The sequence below is a fragment of the Ictalurus punctatus genome, chromosome 29 (assembly GCF_001660625.3).
Source record: "Ictalurus punctatus breed USDA103 chromosome 29, Coco_2.0, whole genome shotgun sequence".
In the NCBI taxonomy this organism is placed as follows: Eukaryota; Metazoa; Chordata; class Actinopteri; order Siluriformes; family Ictaluridae; genus Ictalurus; species Ictalurus punctatus.
In genome coordinates this window covers 1,815,370-1,828,804 of record NC_030444.2, presented here as the reverse complement: position 1 = coordinate 1,828,804, position 13,435 = coordinate 1,815,370, and the positions used below count along the sequence as shown (strand labels likewise).

General features: G+C 44.2%; 1 protein-coding gene across 1 annotated transcript in view; it reads left to right on the top strand.

The window, feature by feature from the left end:
- klhl5 (kelch-like family member 5) overlaps positions 1–11,746 on the top strand; it is a 25,905-nt gene extending 14,159 nt beyond the window's left edge. The window contains exons 6-11 of the mRNA XM_017461168.3: positions 2,701–2,887; positions 3,059–3,283; positions 3,379–3,541; positions 3,875–4,087; positions 5,305–5,476; positions 6,198–11,746. Of these exons, the coding sequence (XP_017316657.1) occupies positions 2,701–2,887; positions 3,059–3,283; positions 3,379–3,541; positions 3,875–4,087; positions 5,305–5,476; positions 6,198–6,254 (1,017 nt within the window). The 3' untranslated portion in view covers positions 6,255–11,746. The remainder of the gene's footprint in view (positions 1–2,700; positions 2,888–3,058; positions 3,284–3,378; positions 3,542–3,874; positions 4,088–5,304; positions 5,477–6,197) is intronic.
- The last annotated feature ends 1,689 nt before the right edge of the window (positions 11,747–13,435 follow it).

Genomic DNA, 13,435 nt, shown 5'->3' with positions numbered 1-13,435 from the left:
ACAGACAAACCTGCCTGTCACAGCCCCAACCAACCATCCATCCGCTCATCCATCTGTCATTCAAGGTCAGACTAATCCACCGATCTCCAATGACCAACCACTTGAACCTGGCCATCTGTCAGTCAGTCAGTCAACTAAGTCACTTAAATCTGGTATTGGTCTGTCCATCAGTTAGCCCCTCCCCCACTTCAGTCATGCTCAAGCACTGTAAATTGGTCTCATTTTGCCTCTTAATTTCCAACTGGTATGCACATGCAGGAGAACACTGGTGTCTGTGTGAAGGCGGTGTCAGGAGAGGGTCTGGGTTATTTAGACAGGATGTTCCTCTTCACACTCTTTTTATTTATACACTACTCACACACCCACACAAACCACCTCGAGCATCAACTTCTCCTCTGTGGATTCATCTACCAGCCGCACAACACACACACACACACACGCACACACACACAGTCTACAGTGAGGTCTATGTGGGATTGTGCCTATTAAAATAAATGAGGAAAAACTTTTTCTTGCCAGTTTATTTTTATCTGTCTAGTTCTGGCTTTTTCAAGGTTTTACACGTTGCTCAAATAGAATTGTTCCGAACTGCATTTGACGAGTTCTCGCCGTTAGATAATTTCGTTAAGACCTCTCATAATGATCGATAAACATATCGACTTGTTGAGCAGGTCATCAGCAGATCGCTGCTGCATAATAAAGTCTTGCGTAAAAAAAAAATGGCAGCAGAGGAGGAAGGAGTGTCACCCTGGCTATCTTCTCCACACCACTGCCACCTCCCCGTCTTTAATTAGCTTCTGTTTTCCGTCAGCGCGCGTTTAATCCCACTCAAACTCTCGCCTCCGTCTTCCTCTCGGTGAGATTTTAACTACAGGTCGCAGCCGTGAAGGAAAGCAGCAGAGATAATATTCAAATACGTTCCTAGCGAGACGTCGGTTCAGCCGCGCCCTTTCCCGTTCAATCTAAATGGAAATCGCGGCTTCTTTCATCCTGTTCGTGGAAAGGAGGATGTTTCGCCCCTCCCCCTCCTCTCAGCCCCCGGCCCGGTCTGCCGACTCTCTGATGAAATATGATATTAGATAGATCCCTCTGACGGATCGGCACAGCTGCCACGGCGCGGCTTTACGGCAAAAACTGTTTGAATTAGTTTTTTTTAGCCAAAAAAAAAAAGCGCGAAGGGGAGGAAAGTAAGAGCAGGCAGCTGTGATGGATGAAGGGACAGATGGGAACGAAAGCAAAGATGGATGGAAGGATAGCCGAGGAAGACGGCGTGGTGTACGTGCGGATGTTTATGAAATCTGTAGCGCTGGTGTATCTGACGGATTTCATAAACGGGAAATCTGCTGTAAGATTTCCTGTTACGACGGAGAAGTCGAGCGGTTTCTCAGGGTTTACGATTGTAGTCTCCATAAGTAGGTTTCATAAGTTCTAATTTGATGTGCAGTGGTGGCATCAGTACTTTTCCTGGGGGTCCACCAATGGTGGTCCACCGCTGTGGTCAGTCCCGCCTTTGGTAGTGCGCCTTTGTGTCCACGCTGTCTCAGAGACGATGATGAACCTATTTAGAGACCCATCATGAACGTCTCCAGAGACGTACTCGTCATCCGTCAAGGCCTCCGGCGACGCCTTGACGCTGTTCTAATCCTCTTTGAGGATTGTTTACGTGAACGAAAAGATGCGAATCCGCCCGTTTTCTCAACGGAAATGGGAACATTTCTAAATACCAATGCCCTGGTCGTCAGGGTCGAGGGGAATAATTCTATACCTTCTATACCTTTTTGCAGTATAAGCAATTAAGAAAGAACACTTATTACCCAGGAACAAGTCGAAAAGATGTCTGGAACGCTTGAAGATATATATATATATATATATATATATATATATATATATATATATATATATATATATATATATATATATATATATATATATTCCACTCTCCCATGGTTTCCCGAGTGGGTGGTACCTTTTCTTAGACTCTGGTGTGGTACCAGAGACCTGCTGTAATTTTGACGGTGCGGGGTCTGGAACCCGTTGGACTTCTTCCAGTTCACGAGATCGCGACTGCAACAGTGCGGCTTCGAACGAAGCGAAAGCACAAGGCGTGAGCCAGAAACGTTACTAGAGTGTGAAACGGTGGTAGGGGCCAGGGCTTCCAGAGAGTTTCGGTTAATATCGGACACCTCTGAATCGGAACCTTCCCTAAACAGGCACTCACTTTATTCTAATAGAACATGGCTGAACAAATGACTCGCTAATGTTTTCTCCCAAACTGCATAAGTAGCCTGGCTTTATTGGCCAAGAAGTCAGAGTTTTATGTGTGTGTGTGTGTGTGTGTGTGTGTGTGTGTGTGTGTGTGTGTGTGTGTTCACAGTCCGTCGCTGTGGGTGGGGATTAGACCTCATTACTGTGAGATTAGGACATGGAGCTGCAGCTTCTCCGTCATTAAAAACTCTCCCGTCTGCTGGAGCATGAGCGAGGGGGTGAGAGGGAAGGAGAGAGAGAGAGAGAGAGAGAGTGAGAGAGTGAGAGAGTGAGAGAGAGAGAGAGAGAGAGAGTAATGATGTATTACGGTGTTAGCTGGTTCTCGTTTTCATTGGAGGACGTGTCTGTTGGCGTCTTATGAAAGCAGACCTGCGCTGGACGATGACTCTCTGCTCAGCGGCTGTGTGTGACGCTTGTGGTGTTTATCCCGTGTAGTTTTTAGCGGACATGGAGGCCAACCCGCTGCTGAGGGACAGCGTGGAGTGCCAGCGCTTGGTCATGGAGGCGATGAAGTACCATCTGCTGCCCGAACGCCGGCCGCTGCTGCAGAGCCCGAGGACGCGGCCGCGAAAGGCCACCGTGGGGGTGCTGTTCGCCGTCGGGGGCATGGACGCCACCAAGGGTATTACTCTGTAGTTTATAAATACGAGCGACGTGATATCCGTAAGCGTGCAAACGCAGCACGCTAATGATGAGAACACGTAGAGACTTTAACTGACCGTGCTGGCGAGGCTTCTGATGTGATGTATGATTAAAGGTTTATTATTATTATTATTATTATTATTTTATCCAGGAGCGACGAGTATGGAGCAGTACTGTGTGCGGCGGGACACATGGCGGCAGGTGGGCGTGCTGAGTGGGCGGAGACTGCAGTTCGGCGTGGCCGTCATCGACCAGCGCCTCTACGTAGTGGGCGGCCGTGACGGCCTCAAGACCCTCAACACGGTGGAGTGCTACAACCCGCGTAGCAACACGTGGAGCGTCATGCCTCCCATGGCAACGCATCGCCACGGCCTGGGTGAGCCGCCTTCTCCACCGAACTCTGACCTTTCACTCCGAGTGGGTTTGTGTTTGTGTGCATGCTCAAGGGTGTGTGTGTGTGTGTGTGTGTAGGTGTAGCAGTGTTGGAGGGCCCCATGTACGCAGTAGGAGGTCATGATGGTTGGAGTTATCTGAGCACAGTGGAACGCTGGGATCCTCAGGCCAGGCAGTGGAGCTTCGTCGCCTCCATGGCCACGCCCCGGAGCACAGTGGGCGTCGCCGTTCTTAATAGCAAGTGTGTGCTCAGTACACACACACACACACACACAATGAAAATGTTTCTATGTTTCTTTAGATTGATGTCTTCCCGCTCTCTCCCTCTCCCTCCCTATCTCTCTCTCCCTCTCCCTCCCTCTACCCCCTCTCCCTCTCTCTCCCTCCCTCCCCCTCTACCCCCTCTCCCTCCCTCCCCCTCTACCCCCTCTCTCTCCCTCTCCCTCCCTATCTCTCTCTCCCTCTCCCTCCCTATCTTCCCCCCCCCTCCCTCCCTCTCCCTCCCCCTCCCTATCTCTCTCCCCCCTCTCTCCCCCCCCCCTCTCCCCCTCTCCCCCTCTCTCCCCCTCTGTAGGCTGTATGCAGTAGGTGGGAGAGACGGCAGCTCGTGTCTGAAGTCAGTCGAGTATTTCGATCCTCACACTAATAAATGGAGTGCATGCGCTCCCATGGCTAAGCGCAGAGGCGGCGTCGGCGTGGCAACCTGGAACGGCTTCCTGTACGCCATCGGTGGCCACGACGCCCCCGCATCCAGCCTCGCATCCCGGCTCTCTGACTGCGTCGAGAGGTGAGGGGTCAAAGGTCTAGGGCAGGGACGATACTCTCATCTCCCGAATCGATACGATCACGATACCCGGGTTCCGAATCGATATGTACTGCGATTTTTAACGATTGCCAATCTATAAATATTCAGATTTTTATTTGCTTTTTAGCAACTTGTACCTAATATATAATAATATTTATTTTTACATAAATTTTTTTTTTTTTTTTACATAATCCCAAGATAACAAATACCTTCGTCCTCTACTGGAATAAAAGAGGTGACTACTGCCTGATCGACTTTAAGCGAAGACGAAAATTAAGCCACTGCGTATATAGCGACAGAATACAGCGATTCTGGAATAAACAAAAAATCGATTTCAGAATCGTTTAAAAATAAATTCCCGATAGTTTAATGAATTTAACCCCCCCCCCCCTCCCCCACACGTCTATAAAGGTCGTGCGGTGGCAGCGTTCTCATGACTTACAGTGCGATAAGAAAAACGCGAGTGTGTTATATACTGAAAGAAGATATACACTGAAATTCAGCCGCACGAGCGGTGTCTCATGTTTAAAATAACACGCAGTCCTACGAACGCTTTAATATTTCACATCGTGTTTTCTGGGACTTTGGTTCCACTTACGCATTCTTCTGTGTTTGCGTTATAAAGTGTGTGTGTGGAGCAGGAAAGACTGGGACATTGTGTCGAGGTGTGCAATATTATTCTAAACATGACCTCATTATGCCCTCATCTATTTTGCATCACGGTTCTACACGAGTCAACATTCAGATATAATCGTTTTATTCTCTGTAAATATCACCTTTAATGAAATATTCAACGAAATCCAACAGCACGCGGGGCTAAAGAATGACGTTTAACGTCCGTTTATTATTATTATTATTATTGTTGTTGTTTGTTTTGATAATTCGTGACGGATTACGCAGCCTGGTCCTGTTCAGTCTTCGTGAAACGGACAGAAAGTGTGTGTGTTTAAAGGTGCAGTACGTAACTTTTCAAACCTGAAATAAACATAATCCGAGTAGTTTCCATGTTTTCAGCCTTCTTTGGAAATTAGCCCCGCCCCCAGAAGGATTAAAACAAGCTGTGGGTAAGGGGGGGGGTTGTGTGTCGATCTTGATCTAGAGTTCCGAGGGTCTGTGTGTGTGATGCCCGCAGCGTTGTATGGAAAGTGTTGCTGAAATGCGAATTTTGGTGTGACTGAAGCTCCGCCCCTCTCTCGCAGGTACGATCCGAAAACGGACACGTGGACGGCCGTGGCCCCGATGAGCGTCAGCAGGGACGCCGTGGGGGTGTGTTTACTCGGGGACCGCCTGTACGCGGTGGGAGGGTACGACGGCCAGGTCTACCTGAACACCGTGGAGGCATACGACCCCCAGACCAACGAGTGGACTCAGGTCTTTTAAAAAAAAATCGATTTATCAATTCTATCTGTGTTTTTGTTTTTTAGGTTTAGAAACGCATCTTCAGAGGAACTCTTAAAGCTAAAATGTTCTGCTTTCCGTCCGTAAAAAAACAACAACACGTCTCTCTTAACCGTAAACATAACGCACGCACCTTTTACGATGACCCGCTGAACAGATAACGTGGTTGCTATAGAAACGGGCCTGATTTTTTTTTCACGCCAGGTTTTGGTGAAAATGAACTTTGTGAGGTGTGTGTGTGTGTGTGTGTGTGTGTGTGTGTGTGTGTGTGTGATGAATTGGCTCGACATTAATAGTGTCACCTTTCTGTAATTGCCTCGGCGCCGTTGATGCAGAGTGAAAATGCAAACTGTGGACTGGAAAAAAAACAAAACAAACACCTCTCTCTCTCTCTCACACACACACACACACACACACACACACACACACACACACACCATACCTTTTGTATGTTACTTCCTCAAGACTTGATAATAGAGTGAAAACTTTAACCTCGCCGGTTTTCTTATCGTGTGAAACACCGAACAGGTTTGTGTCTCGGTTCGTCTTTTATCCCGTTCACTGTACCGCTAATTAGCTTGTTATACAGGGGACTAGGAAAATCTAAGAAAAGATATAGAAATAAATATAATTGATAAAATTGCGATCAAATATAAATAACCAACTGATATAAGTGTGTGTGTGTGCATTGTAGGTGGCGCCGTTGTGCTTGGGCCGAGCCGGAGCCTGTGTGGTCGCTGTCAAGCTGTGATGTTCCGCCCCCTGAGGACTGTTACCGTGGTGATTCTTGTGCGGTAACCTCGTAGCTTTCTCAACGGAGCGATCTGAACACGCACACACACACACACACACACACACACACTAACCAGAATGTACAGAGTTCATTGGTTTCAGTCAGCCCCTGATGATCTCATGTCTCGGGATCGTTTTTTTTTTTCTTTCACCTCCTATTTCTCATTGTGTGTAATGGTAGGAATGGTAGCGTGAGCAACGTGATGGATGAGTGATGAACGGATGGATGAACTAGAGGGATGGATGGGTGAGGAAAAAACAAGTAATTGTAGGGTGAACCATGGGATGGATGAGTGATAGAAGGAAGGATGGATGAGAGAAAAAAACAAGTGATGGTAGGGTGAACAAAGGGACGGATGGATAAAGGGAAACAAGGAACAAGAGGAGTGGTGGCGGATGGATAGATGGATGGATGGATGGTGAGGGGAAAAATCAAGGAATGGGAGAAATGGTTGGGTGAACCATTGTTAGGATGGCTACATGCATGGATGGATGGATGGGTTGGGGGGGGGGGGCAAGGAATGGGAGGAATAGGTGGGAGATGGATGGATGAATGAGAGTACATGAGTGAGAGAAATGTTTGGGCAAGATGGATGGATGATGGATGGATGGATGATGGATGGATGGATGGATGGGTTGGGGGGGACAAGGAATGGGAGGAATAGGTGGGAGATGGATGGATGACGAGCATGTTCTCTCCTCCTCTCGTCCCTTTCTCTTCTCTTATAATCTGTCTTCCTCTCCTCTTTTCTCTTTTTCTGATTATTTATTTTGAGTCATGTGCCTTGTTTATGTACTTTGCAAGGAGAGAAATAGATGAACTGCATAAGTGTGTGTGTGTGTGTGTGTGTGTGTGTGTGTGTGCCCGCAATGCAGAGGAAATTTCAAGGAGGAAATTAAAAGCTCGCCAGCAGAACATTTAGTGCAGATCGCGTGTGTGTGTGTGTGTGTGTGTGTGTGTGTGTGTGTGTGACATTCAGATTTTTCACATTTTTTCCCTCATGTTCATCGGCTTCAGTCTGTCAGAGTGTCTTAGTCGGGCTGTCAGTCAGAGCGCACGGAAGTCTCGAGAAACCACCGAGTTCAGAACACCAGGGCAGCCGCTGCAAGGCATTATGGGCTGTGAATATGAAGTTAAAAAGCGCTGATGCTAAGCTAACACACCTACGACCCGTGCTATTACTGCATTATCCACCTGAATAAATAATGCCAGCCGATGAAACATGGTCATATGTGTGGATTATCTGTCAATCAAACTGGTGTGCTCTTGTGATTGGCTGTAAGGGTCCAGACAGTCTAGCCTTGCACGGACGACGAGATGGAGGCATGACGAGGAAACGCCGAATGCAGACAGACAGCGAGACAGACAGACAGCGAGACAGACAGACAGACAGCGAGACAGACAGACAGCGAGACAGACAGACCGCGAGACAGGAGGTAATTTAGTAGCAGGGAAGAAAGGACGAGACGAGAGGCGGAAAACGAGGACGATGATTACGTGATGATTACACACACACACACGCACCCATCAGACACGATATAATCACTCATGATTACACACTCGCTGAATGCAGAGACGGGGAGGTAAAAAACCCTCTGCATGAACAGATTCAGAGGGAATATTACAGGAGGAACGCAAACACGAGGGCGAACCCGAGCGTTTCGGACAAGCTGTATTATTTCACCGCCTTCGCTCGGTAGCTACAGCTAGCGCACGCTAATCTAGTAGATATTTAGCGATATTATATTCATTTTATCGGATTCGGCCAACCGTGACGCATCACTGACCAGGAGCACGACCGCGTTCATGACCATCCGTTCATTTATTTAAGAAAATGTTTGATTTATTTATTTTTTATTATGCGAAATAGTGTAGCCATAATAATAATAATAATAATGATGATAATAATAATAATAATAATAAGTCTCTAAAGGATGATGGAGTTTTTTTGGATCGTCGCAGCCGTAAATGTTTGATGTTGCTGCGACATTTTTTCAAAATTTTTTCATTTTTTGTGGAAAACTAATTAGTGAAAATCGCAGTCATGCGAAATGTCTTTCGCAGCGATGTTTGTTGGTAAACGAGACTTTTGAGCATGAACCGAAGAGGGCTTTGGCTGAACGCGCGTCGTGACGTCACGTGACGCGTCTCGGCGAAAACCTGCGGTCGTTTAAAAAAATTGCGGCGTTTGCTTGATTTTGCGTTCGTTTATATAAATAAATAAATATACCCAGACGGCATCGTTCCATAAAAAGGCAGCAGTACACGTAGTCAGGAGGCGGGTCTTATTTACGCTGTAATCGTAGCATTTATGGTTTTTGACCCGTTGCTTTACTTTCTTAAAATTTTCTCCCAATTTATTATTATTTTTTTAATACTATACCTGTGTAAATGGTATAACTTTTTTTTCTTTTTTTAAACTGAATTAAATTTTTTATTTTTTTATTTTTTTTTTTTTTAAATAGATGAACTAGTGTTGAGATTAAAAGCCTGTAAATGTCCTTATTCAGGGACTTGGCACACACTAGGCTTCATAACAGAGTTATGGAGCAGAGCTGAACCGCTTTCTCACAGTCTGCTCTCACGTGTGACGCTAACTAGAAAAGTGCAAATCCAGACCTGACGCACAGCTCGGGTTTGGGAGCACGAGAAGAAAGAAATCATGGATTTTGTCACGTCCTGTGGGTAATTCTGCGGTTTTATTTTCTCCTTTAAGCCGAACAATTATTTCACGTGAAGAGAAGATCGAATCTAGACGCCCGATGCGAGAGAGGCGCGATCCGTTCGCCCGAGGCTGTGGCTCTCCGTGATGAATTTAAATGATGGAGCGCAGGCGTTATTTGTACACGTTTACGGTGTTATTATGTTTACACGCGGTGTGATAAATCACCAAAATGTAATTTTCTGCTCTTCTGTGGTTCTGTTTGTGTTTCCCACATTTACAGTCTGGAGCTGTGCGAGTCTGCACACAGACAAATTACTGTGCATGTGAGAGAGCATAATGTGTGTGTGTGTGTGTGTGTGTGTGTGTGTGTGTGTGTGTGTGTGTGTGTGTGTGTTCGTTCTGTTGTGTGTTTTTATTGTGTCACATGTTGAGGTGGAAGTGATGCAGGGAGCAGATTAAGTGGCTTGATTGATATCCCAGGATGCATTTCATTCTTTCAAGGAGTGTGTGTGTGTGTGTGTGTGTGTGTGTGTGTGTGTGTGTGTTTGAGGCAGGTGTTTGCTATTTTCTGATTCATTTGGGTTTTATGTGTATTTATCCTGGGAATACTGGGATATACTATATTCCTTATCCTGGGAACACTGGGATATCCTGTGTTCCTTATACTGGGAATGCTGGGATATACTATATTCCTTATCCTGGGAATACTGGGATATACTATATTCCTTATCCTGGGAATACTGGGATATACTATATTCCTTATCCTGGGAATACTGGGATATCCTGTGTTCCTTATACTGGGAATGCTGGGATATACTATATTCCTTATCCTGGGAATGCTGGGATATACTATATTCCTTATCCTGGGAATACTGGGATATACTATATTCCTTATCCTGGGAACACTGGGATATCCTGTGTTCCTTATACTGGGAATGCTGGGATATACTATATTCCTTATCCTGGGAATGCTGGGATATACTATATTCCTTATCCTGGGAATACTGGGATATACTATATTCCTTATCCTGGGAACACTGGGATATCCTGTGTTCCTTATACTGGGATATACTATATTCCTTATCCTGGGAATACTGGGATATATTGTGTTCCTTATCCTGGGAATACCGGGAAATACTATATTCCTTATCCTGGGAATACTGGGACATACTATTTTCTCTATCCTGGGAACACCGTTATATACTATACTCCCTGTCCTACATAACAAACACCTGCCAGCCAATCAGAAACAAGTATTTTCCATGTTTGTGGTATGAATGTAAACACAACACAGTGGTGTTAATAATTAGGACCTATATAGGTCGGCGTACATGGGTTATATAGTCTACCATACAGAAGAAGTACGTGTATATATGTAGCTGTACAGTATTGTATAATAAATGTACACTTCTTATCGAGCAGTGTTGCTCGTTGTACTTGAATATATCCAGAGATGAAACACACATTAGGACTGTAACATCATGGCGGCATCATGTCTTCAAGCTCTGCTTCCTGCCCCTGTCCCCATCCCTGTACATGATCCTCTTGAAGCAGTCCAATGGGTTTCCACTGGGTTCAATTCAAATTCTCATTTCATCCTAAACACGCACATGCTAAACACGCTGCTCCGTCCCACGTTCACGATGACCGGAGTGTTAACAGTTGATGCTGTTAATTTAGGAATATTAAAACGTAATATCAAGTTTATTTCCCCTCAGCGAAAACCGGGAGCAGCTTTATCGATGTAAATTGAATGAACAGAGCCACGGATACCGTCAACGTTTAATTCAGATCTAAAAGTGATTGAACCGAGGCCGTGAGCTCCGCTAGCCGTTTTACATTTCATCTCCGTTAGCTCGTGTGCCAACATTCAATTATGGTTTAAGCTTTTGCCATATTGTTGGGGACATGTTACATTCAAACGCAAAGCAGGAAGACAAACGCACCGGTGGTTAAAGTCGTGAGAACAACAGATCTTGTTGCTGGGCGTCTAGGAAACATGCTAAATACAGGTTTAGCTAGTGTAAAGCCTTGAAGTTGTTTATACGGACAACGTAAAGGTACAGTGTCGGCGAAAATTAGACGGTCCTGACGGGAACGTCAACATTTACCTCAGATATGTCGATAAATTATCAAGAAAAATCTCCGTTCAGTTACAAGTACACAGTACTTACACGTAGCATCAACCGCTAACTGAAATTCCCTGTTGCATCACAAAGAAGACTTTAAAAGAAAAAGACAAACACGATTTAAACATTACCTCAAACTTTTCTAGCATGATCCTCAGTCCATCAAAACATCAGTGTGTTCTATCCACCATTTTGTTCTCCAGATTACGCATAACGTTTGTGCGTTGTTTTTTTTTTTTGGTTTGTTTTTGTGTCATTAAGGAAAGTATACAATTCCACGTTTTTGTAAATTTGTCCAACAATAAAACAACCATCTTTTACATAGTCTTTTACATAGGAAATATGTTATTTTTAGGAGCATAAATGCTGTCGCCTACCTAAACTGCCTTCGCGAATAATAATAATAATAATAATATGTATTGGACGTTGCAGTGTATTGTATAACTGATTATTAGGACATGCCTAATGAGAGATTTTGTACAGTAAAATGTATTGACCAACAGTGGGTTCATTTTTTGTTTGTTTGTTTGTTATTATTTTGAATTCAACACACTGTATGGAAAGTGTACTATATCTTTTGTGTGTTGTTTTTCTTTCTGTATATTCATATATATGATTTTTAAAATACTGTTTTATATTAAAATGTGCAATAAGCAGTGCTTTTGTAACATGCCTGTTAATATGTCTGTGGGGTGTGGAAATGAACTTGAATAACTGAGCAACATCCAATTTAAGGATTTAAAAAAAAAAAAAAAAAAAAAGACTTGAAGTTGTGTAGTTTATAAATCAGTCATGTGTCTCCCTCTAGTGACGGAAAGCTGTAACTGCAGTGCGTGTCCTCTTTAGCACTGTAATGAAATTATTCATCAGCATAGGCACTTTTTCATTCTCTGAGAGAGAAAAGAATTGCGACAGGGTGTTTTAGCTGATTCTGATCATGATGTACTGTTGAATTAAAAGTATGTCACCTTTTCCGTCGGTCACTCCGGACAAAATATTAGCAAGGTTTGTTTTTAAATGAACCGGGCTCCTTAATATATGATTGGTCACGTCATTATTCCTAACATAAAATTCAACAATTTCTGATAACCCTGCAGTTACAAGTCTTCTGAAATGATAAAAAGTTCACATCGCGATTCTTACGGACTACGATACGCGACGTGTAGCACGATATTTCGGTATTCGAACAAATCGACGTCGAAACTTTTCTTCTTTTTTTTTTCCCCCAGCAGAATGCGTTGATTTCCAAGTAAATGAGATGCTTCGGATAGTGATCCTTACACAAGTATGCTTAATTATCCTTGAATCGATATAAAATTGTACAGGATACAGCAGGGGAACAGCAACAGCGTCCTCTGCTGTAAGGATTGCATCGTTTTGATGAGCTCATAGCTTTCTCGCATTAAAGCCATACAGCTAGAGTTCGACTTTTCCCGATTATTTTCCGTCCTAGTCCTCTGAAACAGCAGAGAAGGTGCTCTAACTGTGCTCGAGACCTTCCCTTGTAAGTATCCATCTTGTGCCTGAGGTTGTGCTTCAGGTCTTTTAGTTGATTTTCCATTTCAGAAGCTCCACTAGGAACAAATGCCCCAAACTTCACAGAATGTTATGTTGAAGATTGATTAATTCCTCGCGAATTTGGTTTACAAATGAATCCTATTCATTCCAGCAGGTTCTGGAGAGAAAATGAGATTCTGTATAATATCCTACAGCTATGTACAATATTTGATTCAGTTCGTCTTTGTCTGTTTTCTCAGACAGTCACTTTGCGTTAAATATTTAAGTTCATCAATTAGACTACAAAGCAGAATGTACATATACAGAGTAAATGGATATATCTCAAGACGGGTGCTCCGGTAGGTAGGGTTTTTTTTTTTTCTCCCCCCTTCCAGTTTGGTTCTGTGTCATTTTTATCCTGGTGTAACACTTTCTTTCTTTGTTTTTCGTCTTTCCATGTTTAAAATTCCATTTTAAAATGAAAATTGAGAAGTAATCTGTGCAACGTGATTACTTTTAATTAATAACGGTTCCAGATTGATTTCCACTTTGCTTTTATAATAAGCTCCACTCTCTGGGAAGGATTTCCACTAGACTTTGGGGCGTGGCCGTGGGATTTGTGTTCATTCGGCTACAAGAGCGTTGGTGAGGCTGACGTGAGGACGCTCCAGGTCCAGTTCGTCCCGAAGATGTTCAGCGAGGTTGAGGTCGGGGATCTGTACAGGATACTCGTGTTCTTCTCACCTTAGATTGGTGAGTACACCGATCTAAACGACGCTAAGCAGAAATGTTACGACGGAAAAGGTTCGGATTGGTCCTGATGCTAGATCAGTCTTCCTGTAATGTCT